We start from the raw sequence: 19,069 nt of genomic DNA, 5'->3' as shown, positions 1-19,069 counted from the left end.
ATCTGGAGAGAAGTGGCGAGAACAGTGGGGGCAAAGGTGTGGTTATGGCAAGGAACTCAGCCTCCCCCAGAGACAGTGGGGAGAGGCCTCAGGGTGGCATCTCTGTCTCCGGCGGGGCGGGGGGGGGTTGGAGCCTGGGGAGAGCCTGTCCCGGAAGCTTTAACCCCAGACTCTTAGAAGTGACAACATCTTAGCAGTTTGGAATCGCAGAATCCCAGAATCAGTGATGTTTAGAGTCTGGGGTCTCTGCGTCCCACTCCTCAGAGGTCATCAGTCTTCCTGGCCGCCCAATGCTGATACCCACTCAGCAGCTCTAGAATGTGCCCATCCGGGCTCTATTTTGGCCACTTACAGTGACGGGGAGCTCACCGTCTTCTGGGAGGGAAGGTAGACAGGGCTGTGTAGAGAACAGCGGCTGCTGTGACAGTGTCCCTGCGTGGCCGCTGCCCCCTTGCCGGTCCCACTCTCACTCCAGGGTCAGCAAATAGAGCCCAGGCGTCCGGAGCCACCCGCCAAGTCCTGCTGAGCAGACAGAGACAGACAGAGCTATTCTGGTCCCATGGTGCCTTGCAGAGGCCAGGAAAGGCTAAAATAGAAAGCAGGTCCCCAGGAAGGCCCTGCAGGGGATGCGGCAGCCCGTGACCTGAGTGGGCCAGTCTGGCGCTGCCAAGGGAGTCACAGCCCAGGCCAGGCTGGGGCAGCTCTTGGCGGCCGGCCTGGGCCTCCAGGGCTTGGGCACAAGGCTGCCTGCGGACAGGGCCCTCGACCTGGGAGAGGCCTGGAACCAGCACTCCCCGCCCCGGGTGCGGGGCTTCCAGGATGTGGGGAGCTCTCCACCGTGCCTGGCGGATGGGTTCCTGAAATTTCCTCAGAGGAAGCAGACCCGCTCAGCAGGGCAGTTTCAGTGCTCTGCAGGCCCCGCGCTGCTGCCTGGGTTCAACCCCCAACTCCGCCCCTTCCCAGCTGCGTGACCTCTGGCCTTGCTTCCCCTCCATCAGACCACGATGGTTACAAGGGTGCCCCCATAGAGGGCCGTGTGGAGAACACCGAAGTGCACCCCTGCCCGACCTGGCCAGTCACAGGTGAGCCGTCGGGGGAGCACCTGCCCAGACCTTGGGGAGGTCAGAGGGGGCTGAGCAGCAGCTGAGTTTGGAGAGCCGAGCCCCACTCCTGGCCTCAGTTCGCTTACCTGTAAGAGGTCGGGCCACCTGGGCAGGTGGGCTCCACAGCCAAGCTGGGCAGAGCCGGTGCGAATCCCGGGAGGGCCGGTGGGAGCGGTGACAGGCTCCTGTCCCTCAGCCAGGCCAGGCTGGGATGTCTGACACAGGGAAGACGGTGCCACCAAGCGAGCTCTTCCTGTTTGGAAATTCCTCCTCCGGCCGCCACAGCCCAGCCGGGATACATGCGAGGGGGTTGCACACACGCCTCCCAAGAGGACTTGACGCTAACCAGGAAGCTGGGGAGAGGCGTGTGTCATGCGTGTGCGTGCACGTCCGTGTGTGTGCGGGAGTGTACGTGAGTGTGCATCTTGTGCCCGTGTGTATACATGCAGGTATGTGTGTGTGTGCATCGCAGTGTGCAGGGGTGTGTGTGTTGGTCTGTGTGCATGCATCTGTGTGTGTCATGCATGCATACGTGTGCATACACACAAGTGCATATAAAAGCATGTAAGGGCCGGAGCAGGGCTGGCCTCAGGGTCTGTGTGTGCCGTAGGGATGGGATGAAAGCGGACACTTGTATTTCAGGGCTGGGATGTGCAGAAAATGTGCTGTGGGGTTGAGAGGTCAGCCAGCTCCTCTCCGGCTGGGGACTTGGTCAGTGGCCTAGCTCTGGGCGGCAATCCCCACATCTGTAAAGTGGGATCATAACTGCACCTGCCTTTCAGGGCTGTTGTGAAAATGAGGTGATGCACATGGAAGCCCTGAAACAGCCCCTGGCGGGGGGTAGAGCAAGAGCTCAGGGTGAGACCCTGCTGGGGCCACAGTTCCCTCTGTGAATGATTCTCTGACTTTCTTTCCCTGAGACCTGCTGCCTGGAACCATGGCTCCTCCAGGCCTGCAAAGGCTGCTGACAAGGCCTCCTCCTCCTGCAAGCCCTCCTGGGTTGGACCCACCCTTCAAAGACCTAGGGCTTCCCTCGACTTCCTCAGGGATGAGCCCAGCCCCGCCCCCGTACCTCCCTGCCATTCCCACAGGGGCCCCTCCCCTCACTCCGTGGGGCCTCGGGACCTCTGCCAAGTCCCCAGGCCCCCCTTCAGCAGCACCAAAAGCCCCCCTCCATCTCACCCTGGGCTCACCCAGGGTCAGGTCCACAGTCTCAGCAGACCCATGAGGACGGCTGCTCTCACAGTCCCAGACGCTGCGTTGAACGAATGATTAAACAACCCTGCTCCGGTCACTCAGGCAGCCAAAAAGTTAGGAAGCCCAGGCCTGGTTCCCGCCAGCCTCTGCAGCGATCCATTTGCTGTGTGGCTTTAAGCAGGTCTCTGTCCGTCTCTGGGCCTCAAATTCTCCGCCTGTAAAAGTTGAAGGTGGCACAAGATGAGCTCTGAGGGGCTTCTGGGTAACAAATGAGACCTGGAAGAGTGGCTCAGGGAACTGAGGAGACAAAGCCCAGGGGTGGTGGTCCCGCGAGCTTCAGAGCAAGCTCCCACCATAACTGTGCTCCAGGCCCATCCTCAGTGCCCTGGGCATTTCCCCACAATGCACGTTTCAGCTCTAGCTGGCCCGCCCAAACGAGCTCCGTGCATTTAAGGACACAGGGGTGGGGGAAGGGTGGGCATCTGTGCCCCACCTCAGCCTCATTCACCCTCCAGAGAGCCGGCCCAGTTTCTCCAGCTCTCCCACCGGCGGCTGTGCACCTAGGGTGAGTCCCCACCTGCGGCCCGTTTCCCCACATCTGCTGGGGATGAGCATTCCTGTGAAACGTCCCACGTGCAGTGGCAGGACTCGGTGCTTCCTGAGAGGAGAGGGACTTGGCCTGGGGCCTTTCACCGGCCACGCTGTCCCCACTTTATGGGGAGACGCTGAGGGTCAGAGCACACGAGCGAGGGGTCCAACCGGGCTCGAACACAGGGCTGCCCAAGGGCCCCCCAACCCAGACACACAACACACTCACATGGTACCCCAACAGCCTACCCGGGCCTCCCCTGTGGCTGCCGGGCCCTTCCAGGGAGTCCAGAGCACAGGAGGGGGTGCATGGCCATTGAGCCACCCACCCAGCCCCGCTACCACCTGTCTTGCCGGGATCACCCCTTCTGGGGGCGAGTCTTCCCCCACCACCCAGCTGGCCTGCGTCCCCTCCCCCGCAGCGCCCCTCGCCCCGCCTCACCCGGGGCAGACTGTGTGGCCTGGGTCCCAGCGCTGTTTACATCCCCCGGCAGCACCGGGATGAGGGAGGATGGATGAGGTCTGGCGCTGCAGGCACCAGGGTGGTGAGAGCAGCGGCCTGGCTGTTGCCGCGTGTCCCCCGCCTGCCCTCGGCCCCCCGGGCTGCTCTGCGGCTTCTGTGGCTTAGTCCCTCAGGGTGGCGGGCCGCAGGGGAGGGGCGTCCCGAGACACAACTGTGGAGCCTCACAGCCCAGCCGTGAGCGTGGGGGGCTTCTGCAGCTCAGCGGGCTCTCTGCCAGGCTGGCTCCAGGAGGGGCAGCCCCACCCCAAACTGCTCGCGTCAGACCCACCAGAAGGGGTCTGACCCCTGAGCCAGCCAACATCTGACCCCTGACCCCAGACACAGACAGCCCGGCCCGACCCAGCCTGTGGACGTGACAAGGCTGAGACTGTCCCGGTGCCCCTGTCTCCGCTGTTGGAGTTGGTCACCCCGAGCCTTGTGGGCTCCGGCACCCACCCCAGACCCCCTCGGTCCTACAGAGAAGAGCGCCCTAGAGTGAGAGGTGCTCCCCGGCAGTACACGGCATCTGCTGCGTTCCAGAGAACCTCCCCGAGGTTTCTTTGGGAACCAGCCTTCCTGTGCCAGCCCAGAGCCCCGCGGCCCTCAGAGAGAGTACGAGGCCTGGCAGGCCCTGCCAGTGACTCAGCGGCCGCGGGCTGCCTCCAGCTCATAAAACCTGACCCTCAGACGGCTCAGCCCTCCGGCACCTCCCACGTCTTGGCTGCCTCCAGTCTGCCCCTACCCCTGCCCCGCACACAAACAACGCTGGATCCACACTCCCCCAGCAAGACCCTGGCTGCCCCTGCCTTGCCAGACAGGAGCCAGTGCCAGCCCGGGTCAGGGACCTGGATGGGCCAGGGGCTCCTGCACCACTCTGGGCCTCAGTTTCCCCTTCTGGGACAGATACGACAGCGTTCTAAGGAGACAACGGCAGCCTGTGGGCTCAGCCCTGCATTAGTAGGGAGCCCGTTGAGGGGGGCAGCGAGGTTGCTGCAAGGACCACCCTCCCCCAGAATCTTCAATGGCTCCCCACTGCCCTCGGGTCAAGTGTCCCATTCTGGTCCCCACAGGGGCAGCTATAACTCCGTGTGGAAGTGCCCTGCTCATTCCTGCCTTCCACTCACGGGGACCCTGGCATGCAGTTCCCGCTGCCCGAGGACCTCCCCTCCCTCAGCCCACCAAGGCTGCCTACCTCCTGTCACCCCTGCCTCTGCCCGGCTGTGCTGCCCTCCTGGCCAGCGCCCTGCGGCACCCCGCTCCCTCTCGCTGGTGCACTGAAGCCGTGTCCCCCACCAGACTCAGAGCGTGGCGGCCAGGGGCCTGTCTCTGGCCTGTGTCCTCAGTGCCCAGCCCCAGGCCAGTAGGTGCTTCGTCGAGGGGTCTAGGGTGGTTCAACCGCATGAGTGGGCAGGAGCACAGAGACAGGAGAGCAGAGGTGGCACTCAGGCGCAGGAAGCGGCATGTCACAGACTTGGCCCTGAGCCCTGCCTGACCTCGACCCCAAAACCCTGACCCCCCAGCCTGGCCACAAGCCACCACCCTGGTCAGGGTGTCTGTCTGGGGAGGGATGTCCCTCTCAGCCGCTACGTGTTCCCACAGAGCCACCAGCACTCACAGAGGTTATGCTGGGTCACACGTGGCGCCAGGCCGGTGCACGGCGTCAGGCATGCGTGTGCCCCTGTGAGGCCACATCTGCCCCAGGGACACACACGAGTGGACGCAGAGACCCAGACAACACACGTTCGAGACCTTGGTCACGGGCACAGACACCCCAGGGCCAGAACAGGCAAACGGAACTGGAGAGCAGCGCGTCAACCCAGACCTGCATGGGGCAGCCAGGATGGCCAGAGGCAGCCCGGGATGCCTTTGTCCCCTCCCAGGCAGAAAACCGATCTGCGTGTGTCCCCAGCTCCTAGAGCACACGTGAGTGCCAGCTGAGCTCTCCAGGCCCAGGGAGCCTTCCCAGAGAGGACACTGTGGGGGACAGAGAGCCAGGCTGGAGCCGCTGTACCCCTTCCCCTTCCTGGGTGGTGCAGCTTCGGCTCTGCCCTCCGTGCCTCAGTTTCCTCCTCTGCCTGGCCGGGCCTGTGGACTCCGCTGCCCCAGGCTCCCTCCCCCAGGGCCCTGAACCACGCTCCTCAGGGGGCCGGCGGGGGCGGGGAAGACGCCCGCCCCGCCCCACCCCGCCCCCGCCCCGCTGCCTTTGCCCAAAAGGAGCCCCGAGCGCGGGCCTGACGTCAGCCCCCAGGAAGGCGAGGTCCGTAGGGAAGCTGCAGTAAGTGGCCCACAGAGCCACAGCCGCGGCCGTCTCCTCTCCACGCGGGCGAAGGTGAGGTGAGTCCCCCTCGGGCCGGCCGGGCCTCCCCTCTCTGAGATGAGATGGTGGGTGCCGGGGTCCTCACGCCCCGTGCAGGCAGGCAGGCAGGCAGGCAGGCAGGGGGCACGGGCAGAGAAAGACCCGGGCTGGAGAGAACTCAGAGCCCAAATGTGGCTTTGCGGTCCCACCCTGCAGGGAGCCATTGTACAGATGGGAAAACTGAGGGCGAGGATGAGGGCAGCTACAGCTGACCAGGCCAAGTGAGGGATAGGGGAGGGAGAGCTCCCCAGGGCTCGCGGGGACATCCCTGCTGTGCCCAGCCCCACCTGTGCTGCAGGGCTCCCAAGCCCCCTCCTCTGGACTTCCTTCCTTCCTTCATTCATTCAGCACTCTCACTGGTCATCTGCTGGGTGCCTCGATTTCCCCGTCTGGGCGGCCCCAGAGGTCAGGGAAAGGGTTGCGGTACCCGAGAGGCACTTGAGCTCTGGGACCTTGGCCACCACCATCCCCCAGGCTGGGGCAGGGCCAGGGGGTGAGGGATTTGTGGGGACAGGCTCCGACCAGGGCACGCCTCCTGACATCCCACAGCTCAGGTCCTAGGCCCCAGCCCGGCCCTTCCCCACCCTTGTAGGGTCGGAGAAACTGAGGCCCAGGGCCCACCCAGCCCCCTACGTAGACCTCGCGGCTGGCACTGCCCCCGCCTGGCTCTCTGGTGGTGCCGGCCCTGAGAAGGCAGCAGGAACAGGGTCCCGAGGGGGGGACGGCCAGTTGGGAACTGGCCTGTGGCCAGGGTGCTGGGCAGGGCAGACGAGGAGCAGCTGTGCGTCCTGGGGCAGGACTGGGAACGGAAGGGACTGGAGGCATGGTGGCAGCAGCTCACAGCCCTCAGACAGGCGGCTGGCCCTACCAGTGGCCCCCATATTCTTCTGCCAACCTATGGTCGCTCCCAGCCAGAGGGTTACCAGGGCACCACCTCCCCTCATGGCTGTGTGGCCATGGACAAGTTGCTGCGTGTCTCTGAGCCTCAGAAAAAGCAAAGTCTGCTGCTTCTACAGCCCTGGCGTGTGGGGGAGGGGATTGGACGTTTCCTGGGCACCTCCTGGGAGCCTGCGGGCTGGTCTCCTTTTGTCCTGCGGTAACCTGATGTGATGAGGTGGGTCTCAGCACACCCACTTTATAGGTGAGGAAACTAAGGCTTGAAGAGGCCAGAGGGGGCTCTCCAAATCATTCATTTGTTCATTTAGCCACAGCCCAGGCCTTGGCCCTCACGGCACTGCCAGTCCAGTAGGGGAAAAACAAGAAACAAATAAATACGAAGCTGTCAGGTGGTGGGAGGGCTGCAAGGCAAAAAAAGCAGGTGGAGGTGAAGGTGTGCGGGGAGCTGGGTGATCCGGGAGGGCCTCCCAGAGGAGGCAGCCCTCGGGCCTGAAGAGCACTGGTGGACCCCAACCCTGCTCTGCCCTGCTGGCTATCACCACACCCAGGCTGCCCCTCAGACCCCTCACGGTGCTCTGAACACAGAAGCCAGTTCCCACCTCAGGACCTTTGCACTTGCTGTGCTCGTCCCACTGCCTGGAGCACTGTTCCCCCAGGTCCTCCTGAGGCCCCTCCTGCTCCTGAGCGGCCAAAGTGGTCCCCCCAGCCACTTTCTAGCCCACTCCCCCCACCCTGCCCCTGACTGCGAGCTCCACAAGCTAGAGCCAGATCTGCCTGAGACCCTCTGTGCCCCCAGCACCGGCCTCAAGGCCAGGTCTGCTGCCGCCAAAGCATATGGGGTCCTCATTGTTCCTCTGACCTTGCCACTGGGCTGCGTGCCCTGGACCTCTGAGTCCTCCCCTGTACGGTGGGACGTGGTAAACTTTCACTGGCATGGTACAGGCAGGAGGGTCCACAGAGCAGGGTTCAAATCCCAGCTCCTCCGCCCCCAGCTGGGTGACCCCAGACAGGCCACTTAACCTCTCTGTACCTCAGTTTCCTCACAGGCAGCACCAATGTGGGGCATCTTGGGAGGGGTCATGAGACCCTGGGAGGGGTTATCTCGGATGCAAGCTATGAAGTGTGGGATTAGGGCTCTGCCCCAGTGGAGGGGTGTCCAGGCGCCCAGGGAGGACTATGGGCGTGGGCACTGTTGGTGCTGGGGGCCTTCAGCAGGTGACGCAGGCAGAAGTGACATGCCAGGCCGAGGGAACGGGCAGAGACCTGGCAGGGGCAGCCGCAGATCCATGACCTGTGCCCCTGGGGAGGCTGGGTCAGGGAAACGGTCAGGTGCTGCAGCAGCTGCAACCATCAGGACGAGGTGAGGGATGAGCCAGGGTGGCAGGGAGGGCTGTCTGACCCCCGGCAGGACCCCCAGGTGCGGCGACGCCTGAGGCGGCCCCTCCCAGAGGAGCCTGCATTTCCATCAGAGCCCAGATCTCAGCAAGGGCTCTCAGACGGTGGAAGGGGAGCCCAGGTGCCCGGCACTCCACCCACACCCACGAGTGACCCCTTTCCCTGAGCTGGGTGGAGGGCGCCCTGGCCAGGATGGGGAGCTTGATGCCAGCTGGCGCCACCTGGGACCTGCTGGGTGACCACGGGCCAGACCGGCCCCCTTGGGGGCCTCAGTAAGGGCCCCGCTGTCCCTGGATGGAACAAGCAGAGACTCAGACTAGCCAAAAACAGCAGGCAATGTTCTAAAGCAGATGCCATGGAACCACGAATAATCAGGAAAATAATCAGGCAGATGGTCCCCCGATAATGGCTATTTTGGCCTTGGAAGGCTGTGAGGGTCACCCCAACAGGGGCACAGGCACATGCAGGTACGCTGTGTACCCAGAATCTGATTGCCCACAAACCCCAGGGCCAGAGATGCTCACCCCTCCCTGGTCCCACCCCTGCCTGGGCCAGGAGCCAGTGGACCTAGGTTTGAGTCCCAGCTCCGTCAATTTCACGCTGTGTGTCCTAGGGCCTGTCACTCCCCCTTCTGGACCTCCACTTCCTTGTCTATAAAACCCACGACTGCCGTGTGGACGCAGAGTGTCTGGCATGGCAGCTGGTTCACAGCAGACGCTCCAGGCACCTTGGTCAGGAAAAAGGCTGGGCCTGTCCTCCATGCCTGTCCCTCCCGGCTCCCGATGCAAGCAGAACATGGGATCTCGGGCCACACTTCCAGGCAGGTACCTGTTGCCCGGGGCTGAGGCCAGGCCCCCTGGCTGCCCCGGTCCTGTACACGGCAGGACAGGAGGCAGCCAGGCTGCGGGCTTGGGGTCTGCTAGGCAGCTGGGCGGACACAGAGGACACACAGGGATAGCAAGGTGGTTTCAAGAGAAGCCAAGGAGAGGTCAGGATGCACCCCCCACCTGCCGAGGAGGGGAGGTCAGTGTGGCCCGGGTCCCCCTCGCAGCCTGTGGGCAGGTGCTGGCACCCTGAGCCTCTGGGTCCTGGCCTGTGTCTCTGGGCACACAAGGACCCGAAAGCTGGAGGCGGAGGCAGCGGGGCATGATCCCCCATCGGTGTTCAGTGGGGAGCTGGTGCGGCCCTCAGGCTGGATGGAGAGGGAGCCCAGGAGGGGACAGGGTCAAGTGACTTGGGGAAAGATGCTCATTTCCCGGGTTTGAGAGCTTCACAAAGGCTCTGAGAAGTCCTGCACTGAGCACCCAGTGTGACCCGGGCCTCTCCCCAAAATGGGCAGGCGGGCCCAGGCAGGCCTCCGTTCAGGTGGGAAAACAGGGGTCTCTAGCACTGCTGCTGTTGTCATTATACACCTTCTTTGGGGGGGCACCTGCGGCCGTTTGGCCACCCAATACCCCCAACTGTCCTGCCGATTTCACTTGTTGGTTTGCTCACTTGTCCATTCAACAAATAGCAATCGCAGCATCACAGGTGAAGGAACTGAGGCTCTGAGACTTGAACCAAACACCTCTGCTGAGCACCAAGGGGAGGGGGAGGGGGAGGACAATGGGGACCGAGGGACCCCCGACGATGGTCAGGGTGACCGGGTGGGTTTCCTGGAGGAGGTGTTAAACCTGCTCAGCTGGAAAGACCGGTGGGTAGTGAGGGTGGAGCCGAGGGCGGGGGCCCTGGGACACTGGGTGGGCTGTAGAGGGGCTGGGCCAGGCGGGGAGGGCACCGGATGCCTGGGTGAGAAACGGGCCTCGCCCTGCAGGCCCTGCTGGGCTCGCTCAGCGGTTCACTCAGCCAAAGAGAAAGATGGGTGCTGCTCTGCGCCCGGCTCTTCTGGGTGTGCTGGAGGAGCAGACAGGAGCACTGCCCCAGCCCCGAAGCCACCAGGCCCACCCCGAGGTGCTCACGGTCCAACGGGGAGGCACCGTGGGACGGTGCTGGGCTGGACGGTGCTGGGGCAGGAGCATCCGGGAGAGGTACTGGGCCAACCATGGTGGAAAGACAAGGCTTCCTGAGGAGCTGAGGTCAAGAGGAAGCCCTGAAAGCGGGCAGGAATACTGCAGTGCGGGACGAGAAGCAGCTTGGGCAAAGGCACGGAGGTTGGAGGGTGCCTGGGGCGTCGTCATTCAGTTGGGGCGCGAGGAGACTGGGGAGGGGGCTCCCCTAGCCTTGCTCAGAACCTGAGGCTTTTCCCGGGGAGGACCCCTGCCCAGCAATCCCAGCTCCGAAGCCTGGTTGTGACCAGATGCCTGTGAGGAGAGCATATTGGGGGGGGGAAGACATCCTTCACCCCCCATATGCCTCCCCTAGAGGGTCTTGGAGCTCCAGGTCTGCAGATCTGGGGGGGCAAGGGGAGACGTGCCCCCCTTACCAGGCACCAGGTGGCAGCAGTGCACTCCCACCGCACTCTCCGGCACCTCTCCACACCTGCACCAGGTGCTCTGAATCAGCTGAGGCCCGCAGCATCCCGGAGGAGCAGTATAATACAGCTGTGCCAGCCCCACTCCACACAAGTGGAGACTGAGGCTCAGCGAGAACCCCTGCAGGGTCAGAACCCTCACTCCAAGGTCAGGTGGGGCAATGGGAGGGAGGCCCACAAGGTTACCTATGGCCAGAAGCCCCAGGGCCCAGCTGGGGGACCCCAGGCTAGTTGCTGAAGCTCCCTGTCTCTGCATCCTGCATCCTCGTTGATAAAACATGGATTGTGCCCCCTCCACGATGATAGGAGGAATCCAGATGTCTCTCGCCAGGGCCCCATGGGTAGGGGGCAGAGAAAGCAGACGTATTTCTAGGGAGGCCAGGGGCTGTAGGCTTGGGTCAGAGAAAGTTAATTTATGCTACAATATAGAAAGACCTTTCTTATTTTCAGAGAGTTTTGCATTACAGTGGGCTAACCTGGTAGGTAGTGAGTTCCCCGTCCTCGGAGGAGTGCAAGCTGAGCTTTTTTTTTTTTTTCCGCTGTGTTGGGTCTTTGTTGCTGTGCACGGGCTTTCTCTAGTTGTGGCGAGCGGGGGCTACTCTTCGTTGCGGTGCACAGGCTTCCCACTGGGGTGGCTTCTCTTGTTGTGGAGCACGGGCTCTAGGCACACGGGCTTCAGTAGTTGTGGCACGTGGGCTCAGTATTTGTGGCTCGCGGGCTCTAGAGCGCAGGCTCAGTAGTTGTGGCACACGGGTTTATTTGCTCCACAGCATGTGGGATCTTCCCGGGCCAGGGCTCGAACCCGTGTCCCCTGCACTGGCAGGCGGATTCTTAACCGCTGTGCCGCCGGGGAAGCCCCACAAGCTGAGCTTTTGCACATTCATTCACTCACCCACTTGACATATACGGAATGTGAATGCGCAGGCCACTCCTCCAAAAATTCACAGGCTGGTGGGGAAACTGGACACGTGGCCAGGCAACGACAGAGCCTCGGGTACAGTGAGGGCCCAGAAGGGGCAGCAGATCTACCGGAAGCAATCGGGGGGCTCTCTGAAGGAAGCGGCATCCGAACTGAAGAAAGCTGACAGGTGAATAAGAGGGTATCGTCAGAATTATTTTAGTCACAAGTGACAGAAACTCCAAAGTAACTTAAGCCGAAGGGGGAGATAACCAAGTCCCAGACTACTGGCTTCAGGAAGGGCTGGATCCAGGCGCTTGAACCATCCTGTCAGGACTTAGTCTCTCCTCCTGGTGGGTTTCCTCTAGAGGAATACGGCCATCAGCAGCTTGAGTCTCATAACCAGCTAGAGTGGCAACCCCAGGGAAGAGAGCTGCCAGCAAAAGTCCCAGGGCCGGTAGCGACTGGCTGGGCTGGGGTCATGAGGCCACCTGTGACCAAGCACTGTAGCCTGGGGTTCCGTGTTACAGGAGCCCATGTCTAAGGCTAGGAGCTGAGCAGCGCCAAGCCACTGAAGGACTTTATCCCACACGTGGTGGAGGGAGGCTGAGACTTCCTGCCCATGGGTCCCAAGGGCTCCTCCTAACCTGGGAAGCACTGGGCCTGCATCTCGCCCCAGTCCCCAAGCCGCCGGGATCCCACGACTATCCCTCTGCCCTGCTCCCTGAAAGAGCCCTCCAGAGCAGTCTTGCAGCCAAGACGTTCCCAAAGGTGCAGGCGTGTTCAAGCCTTGAAGTGCTTCCGAGCTGGAATACCCTCAGAGCCACCTGCCCATCGCGTAGATGGGGAGACTGAGACCTGGGCAGCCTGGGCAGTGGAGGAATTCCTGACCCTTCCTCCCAAGACCCTAGTTTCCTCTAAGATGGGCGGGAGGGGAAAAAGGAAGGAAGAGAGGTGCAGGAGGAGGGAGGCCCCCAGGGGCCTGAAGCCCTGGGCCCCACCCGCACAGCTGCACTCCAGCTGTTCAGTCCACCCAGGACCAGCACTCGCCCTTGGGGCCTGGGGCTGTGCAGCGTCCACTCTGCAAGGCCTGCCTGCCCGCCCTGCCGTCCTCCTGCTGCCGTTCTCCACAGGGCACCTCCCTTCCCTAACCCTCACCTTTGTTTATACTTGGCCCATCTCCCATCCCCTCACCAGCTGAAATCCTCTCAGGACCCTTCCAGGGCCACGTGTTGACAATGTGTCGGTACAGCCTCAGAGAGGGATCCCAATTCTGCCCACTTTACAGATGAGGAAACTGAGGCTCAGAGACTTTAAGGTCACAAGCCGGTTCTGAGATGGAGCCAGGCTTTGGGTGGGGCATCCAGGCCAGAGTCGAGACTCTTAGTGGCTATGCTCCAGTCCCCCCAACCCACTGTGTGTCTCTTCCTCTGACCCTGAGCCCCCAGAGAGCAGGTCCGCGTGCCCTCCGCCTTGCCCAGGGAAGGGCCTGAGCATGGGTGGGCGGAGCAGGCCAGGGTAGTGGCTGGTAGATGTGTGAAGGCTCCCAGCCTGGGTCAGTTGCCCTGAGGCAGTTTCCAGACCTTGAGCCCGGCACGGTGCTAGGCACTACGAGGACGTGGCCCCTGCCCACTGGGATCCAGCCAGCTGACCCCAGCTGCAGGCTTCGCTGCACCTCAGCCAGGACTAGGGCACCTGCCAGGAACGAGGAGGGGACAGGGCCATGCCTCCACCCTCAGACTGGCTTCCTCAGGCTGTGGAAAGCACTAGTGACCCCATCTAGCAGATGAGGAGAAGAAGGCTCACTGACTGGCCAAGGTCCAGGGTCGAGGGAGCGGCAGGGCTGGGCTCGAGCCCAGATGTCTGGGACGCTTCTGCTTGCTCACCACCTGGGGCCCATCCAAGGGCCAGGTCTGTGCCTCCCCACTCAGCCTGGGTGTGAGGGCCAGCGTCAGGCTATCCCCACAGAAGAGCAGAGGCTTCTCTCCTTTCCCCTCATTCCAGGCTACATTTAGAGTGGAGCAGGGTGGAAGGCAGGTGGGCAGTGGGTGCCCACCGTGCACCTGCTAGAGGAGGGGACCGTTGCCTGGGTGCCCGCCCTCCCTCAGGCCCAAGGACCCAGCTGTGGGCTCGCACTAGGCAGACCCAGGTTTGAGCCCTGGCCTGTCCCTTCCAGAGCCTCAGTTTCCTCTGAGTGAGTGGAGGAGGCCAGGAGCCAGGTGGGTAAGGAGTTACCATCACCAGTGCCTGGATCTGCAAGGGAACCGATGCCATGAACCCGCTCAGAAACTGCAGAAAGAAGGTGCTGTTGTTACGTCACTTTGCAGGCAGGGACGCTGAGGCTCAGAGAGGTTAGTCAACACCTGGGTGACCCCTCATGAGCGGGGGCCAGCCCCCAGCGCGCACCTCCACTGGTTACTCTTACTGGTCAAGTGCTCCCCGCAATGCCCACCACCCCCAGCCATCATCAGCTGTGACATCCCACACCACACTGAGCCCCATCTTCCCACGGGAGTGTGGACAGGCCCAGCCCGGGCCGGCAGATGGGGGTATGGGGTCCTGGGTGTGGACAGAGGGAGAAGCGGACATGGTGGACGCGAGGGCGAGTCAGCCCCAGACCGGAGGACCGGCGGGACCACGGAGGGCAGGGCTAGTGCTGAGAGCATGGAAGGGGGGCGCTCTGCTCAGGGCTCGGGGGGGCCCGCGGCAGCCCTCGCGCTTGACCAAAGCAGATTCAGGGGGTGGAGCGGTCCATCCCGTGGAGCCTCAAGGAGGACCAAGAGCTGAGGCGGTGGAGACCACGGGGGAAACCGAGGCCCAGTGAAGGAGTGTCTGCCCTGAGGCCATGTGGGGTGGAGGCAGCTCAGTCCAGACACTCCCAGCCCAGTGCCTCCCCGGCCCCAGAGAGCCGAGCGCCCTGGACTGTGGATCCCCGAGGCCATCAGCAAGCCCACCTCCACAGGGCCCAGGGTCTCACGGTTTGAGCTCCTCATCTTGCGAAACAAAAGGGATCGTGAGTAGATGCCCCCAGAGAGCGGCCAGTGACAATCAGGTCAGTGTGTTATCACCGTGAGAGGTGGGGGTGTGCTGGGGCCGGCATAAGCAGGTTGGGGTGGCGGGGGTCTTATCATACAGACAGAGGCAGCCAGACTCAGCAGAGAGCAAAGAGGAAGAGCTGGTGGTGTAGAAAGCGGGGGGATGGGAGGGCCCGGGCTGTGGCCGCGATCTGAGCTCGGCCGGCGCGACAGATGCCAAGGTTCGTCGTGTTCCGGGACTGACCTCAGTGTGTGAGCGGCGGCGCCCAGGGCGGGGACCAGATCAGGCTCAGACTCTCGGAGCTGAGAATCATGGTGCGCTTGGCTGACGTCCTCCGTCCTCACCTGCCCGGCCTCTGGGGTGTCCCGCGCTTACCCCTGCTCTGGAGCTCCAGGCGTGCAGCCCTGGCCCACACCGCCGGCCCCTTCAGCGAGGTGCTGGCCAGCATGTGAGGCTGTCCCTGGGATGGGACTCAATGCCAGAGGAAACCTTCTGTGGTGTTTATTATTTGTCTCTGACTGTCACATGGATGCAGACCTCATGCAGACACATTGGAAAACCAAAAGGCGCGCGAAAGGAAATTCGAAACCCTGTTTGCGTGTGTCTGGGGCCAGCTCCTGTCTCCCGGGCCCTTCCTCCTGGGGGTTTGCCGAGGCGTCGTGTTTTCCACAGTAGAGCAGGGACGCGTTGGGAGGCATCCCTCTCCTTCCTGGGGGACTGCAGGGGTCCACGCTGCCCGAGGACGAAGCCCACAGCCCTGAGGCACCAAGATGCCAGCCCCACAGCCTAGCCTCATCACCTCCCCTCGCTGCTCCCCAGGCCCTCACGCCCACAGGTCTCTCCCCACCCCGGACATCACTCTCGCACGCTGTCTCCCTGAGCTGCCGTTGGACAAACACATCCAAAGACCCTGTGTGTTAGGGGCTGGGGACACCGGGCAGAGGACAGCCCTCCCAGAGGACCCCGTGAGCTGAGGCCCGGGCCCACTTGCGCTGGAGGTGGCCAGAGGGGCCGGACACAGTCTTGGGCAGCATCCGACTCCTCCCGGCAGCCTTGAGAGTTAGCAGACGCTCAGGGCCGGCGTCCCGGAGACAGAGGCTCAGCCGATGCCGCCCTCTCTGAGCTGGAGGATGGGGGCGGCTGCCTGCCCTGCCAGGGGCTCCCTCCCGGCCAGGTTGGGACCTGAGCCTCAGCTAGCAAGAGGTCCCCTGCTGTGCCCACCCCTTCCAGGCTGGCATTCAGTCCCCAGTCCCCCAGCGGGCACGACTTCCGCTGGGTGGAAACTGCCAGAAGGAGCCTGTTGCTCGAGGATGTGCAGTAGCCGTCCGGGGGAGTGGGCAGCGTGAGGCCCTTCACAGCAGACGCCTCACTTCCCTTGGTCGCCAGGAAGGGGGAGGGGTCTTCCCTCCCCTCGCGGGTGGGGGAGGGCACACTATGCCTGGGGTGTCCCATGTGCCCTCACCTCCTCCCTGCTTCTCCCCAAAGCCTTCTCCTTTCTCCTGAAAAAGACAGAAATGTCCTTATTTGGAGGATCAGCCTGGCCCAGGGCGGGGATGGGAGCCTGTTAACCCTTCGTTTATAAACAAAGGGATAAGCCTCAGCAAGTTAAACAGCTCAGCAGGAGCAGAAACAGGGTGGGCGGCCCCACCCCAGCCTGCCCCCACCGCAGTGTCTGGGCCACCAGGCCTGGACCAGGCAGGGAGCATAGTGTTTATTTAACTCACATCTGCTGTGCTGCCGCTGCTGGGACCTGGCTCCAGGCTCGAGCCCCAGTGAGCCACCCCACGTGGGCCTCCAAGACAGCAAAGGTGGCCACCTCTCAGGGCCGGGGAGAAACTGGGGTGGCCAGGGGGCTGGCTCCCAGCTGGCTCCCAGCTCCCCAATCCCAGCCTCCCTTATGAGGACCTTCACCCAGGGCATTGACCTGGTGCCAGCCTTGCAGGAGGTGAGAACAGATGGGTGGCCTGGAGGACAGGGGCTGTGTCGCATGGGTGCGGGAGCTGTGGGCTGGGGTGACCGAGGGCACGGATCTGTCCTAGCAGAACCGTGGTGTATTTGGCACCAGCTAATGGTGCGCTGAGCACTGCTGTGCTCAGTTAATCCTCCCAGCAGCTCTGTAGTCCCAATGATCTAGATTAGGACGTGAGGCACAGAGAGGTTAAGCGACTTGCCTGAGGTTTCACAGCGAGCGAGGAAGCAACTGGAATTGGAGCCCAGGCTCAAACACCACACACTTGGCCCGTCATCTTACCTGTGCCACACCAGTCGCCTTTGTCATCTTTCAGTCCCGGTGACAGTCTTGCGAGGCTTTTCGCCTCCCATTACAGCAAGCAGCAGGTGCACAGCACTGGCATTCTGCTGGAGCTGCACGCTGGCAAGTGCCAGGGCCAGGCCAGGCAGAGGCACAAAGGTGGGAATGTTGGGGTGCTGGGTGGGCAGACGAGCCAGGTGAGGTCCAGCCTCGGGGCAGGGCTCCAATAACCCCAGGGTAACCCGGTCTCCTTCCTTCCAGGCCCCGGGCGTGCGCTGGCTGCTGTCATGCCCTCCGCGTCTTCCGCAGGGCCCTCGGCCGTGGCTGCCCCCAATGCCACAGCGGCAGCGGCAGCGTGGACCAATGTCAGCATGCCGGAGATGCCCCTGTTCCACCTGTTTGCTGTGCTGGACGGGGAGCTGCACGCCGCCTTCCCAGGCCTGTGGCTGGCGCTGATGGCCGTGCATGGCGTCATCTTCCTGGTGGGCCTGGTGCTCAACGGGCTGGCGCTGTACGTCTTCGGCTGCCGCACCCAGGCCAGGACGCCGTCGGTCATCTACACCATCAACCTGGTGGTGACTGACCTGCTGGTGGGCCTGTCCCTGCCCACGCGCTTTGCTGTCTTCTACGGCACCCGCGGCTGCCTGCGCTGCGCCCTCCCGCACATCTTTGGCTACTTCCTCAACATGCACTGCTCCATCCTCTTCCTCACCTGCATCTGCGTGGACCGCTACCTGGCCATCGTGCAGCCCGATGGTGGCCGCCGCTGGCGCCAGCCTGCCTGCGCCAGAGCCGTGTGTGCCTTCGTGTGGCTGGCCGCCGGCGCCGTGACCCTGTCCGTGCTGGGCGTGACGGCCACCGGCGGGCCCTGCTGCCGCGTCTTTGCACTGACCGTCCTGGAGTTCCTGCTGCCACTGCTGGTCATTAGCATATTCACCGGCCGCATCATGTGTGCGCTGTCACGGCCGGGCCTGCTGCGCCAGGGCCGCCAGCGCCGCATGCGGGCCATGCAGCTGCTGCTCACCGTGCTCGTCATCTTCCTCGTCTGCTTCACGCCCTTCCATGCCCGCCAGGTGGCTGTGGCGCTGTGGCCCGACGTGCCGCACCACACCAGCCTCGTGGTCTATCATGTGGCAGTGACCCTCAGCAGCCTCAACAGCTGCATGGACCCCATCGTCTACTGCTTCGTCACCAGCAGCTTCCAGACCACCGTCCGTGGCCTCTTCCACCAGCATGGAGCGGGGTGCGAGCCCAACGGCTGCAACGTGGTCAGCACGCGCAAGAGCTCCAAGAACTCGGCTCACCGTCACATCCTCGGCGCCAGACCTCGAGCCCTCACGCAGGCCCTGGCTAACGGGCCTGAGGCTTAGTTGGTAGGACTTTGCAAGGGGGCCAAAGGTCAGGGCTGGACTGGACACACCAGGTCGGGGACAGCACAGATATCTGCTCTACTCGGATGGCAAATTGGGTTCACCTGATCAATTGGTGATGGCTGCCCAGTGCACTGCGTGGAGGAAGTGTCTAAGGCCACTGTGCTGTGATTGATTAGCAATGTCTGCCATGGGCTCTAGATAGGATGTGGTGATCTGAATGCTGATAATTTGCCATCCCTAAGGTAAATATTGTGTCCATTGAAAACTCAGAGGGGTAGCCAGGAGCTGCTTCTCACTTGGACCATTCAACCTCTAGAAGGGGTCCCTGAGAAACATGGACAAAGATGTTTTAGATACTGGGAATTTCAAAGAGGGTTAAAAAGATAACCTGAAGGGGTTCCCTCCCCACCCCTCCCCCTTTTTCTCCCTCCCCCACAAAGAGAGAAGAACAGGAACAGAAAGGAAGTGTTAGAGGACACAAATGTTATGTGAGCGGACGTGAAGGGTTCACGTCTGCAGGGCCTCCATTTGAGGCATCCATAAATCACACAGAAAGACAGCCTGACACCGTGGGGTGCTTTGCTGTGAGTACTGTGCTACCTGGGCTGACACTCAAACCAGACACTACCCTACAAAGGGGAGACTGTTTTCCACCCACCAGCCATGAGGGGGAGGCTGAGTGGCACATACAGGTGCCATGAGTGGGAGATGGCCAATCACAGCTCAGCCCCACCTCCTCCAACATCCCCTTGCCTGCCCCATGGAGACCACTCAAATCTTCCCAAAGCCCTCCACTATAGGAACCATCTTGGAAGACCCTGCCCGCTGGCCCAGGAGGGCAGTAGGCTCACAGCCCATCCTATGGATGAGAAACCAAGGGCAAAGACACAGAGACTGGAACCCAGGCCTGCTGGCCTAAGGCCACCGTCTCCCCACACTCAGAACCCTTCATTCTCCCTCTCACCTGGCTCATCATGCTTCCCTGCCTTTCCGGGGGAGGGAT

The 19,069-nt window shown here is 62.7% G+C and overlaps 1 protein-coding gene across 1 annotated transcript; it reads left to right on the top strand.

The window, feature by feature from the left end:
- The first annotated feature begins 16,980 nt into the window (after nt 1-16,980).
- GPR20 (G protein-coupled receptor 20) lies at nt 16,981-18,063 on the top strand. Its single transcript, XM_030876276.2, has one exon. The coding sequence runs from the start codon at nt 16,981-16,983 to the stop codon at nt 18,061-18,063; it is 1,083 nt and encodes a 360-aa protein (XP_030732136.1).
- Nucleotides 18,064-19,069: the final 1,006 nt, after the last annotated feature.

Source organism: Globicephala melas, chromosome 17 (genome assembly GCF_963455315.2).
Source record: "Globicephala melas chromosome 17, mGloMel1.2, whole genome shotgun sequence".
NCBI classification, from domain to species: Eukaryota; Metazoa; Chordata; class Mammalia; order Artiodactyla; family Delphinidae; genus Globicephala; species Globicephala melas.
Note: the sequence above shows the minus strand (reverse complement) of the source record. Positions and strands in the feature narration are given on the sequence as shown.

Coding starts and splice junctions, on each gene's coding strand:
- GPR20 (XM_030876276.2), top strand. CDS start 16,981: ATGCCCTCCGCGTCTTCCGCAGGGCCCTCGGCCGTGGCTGCCCCCAAT.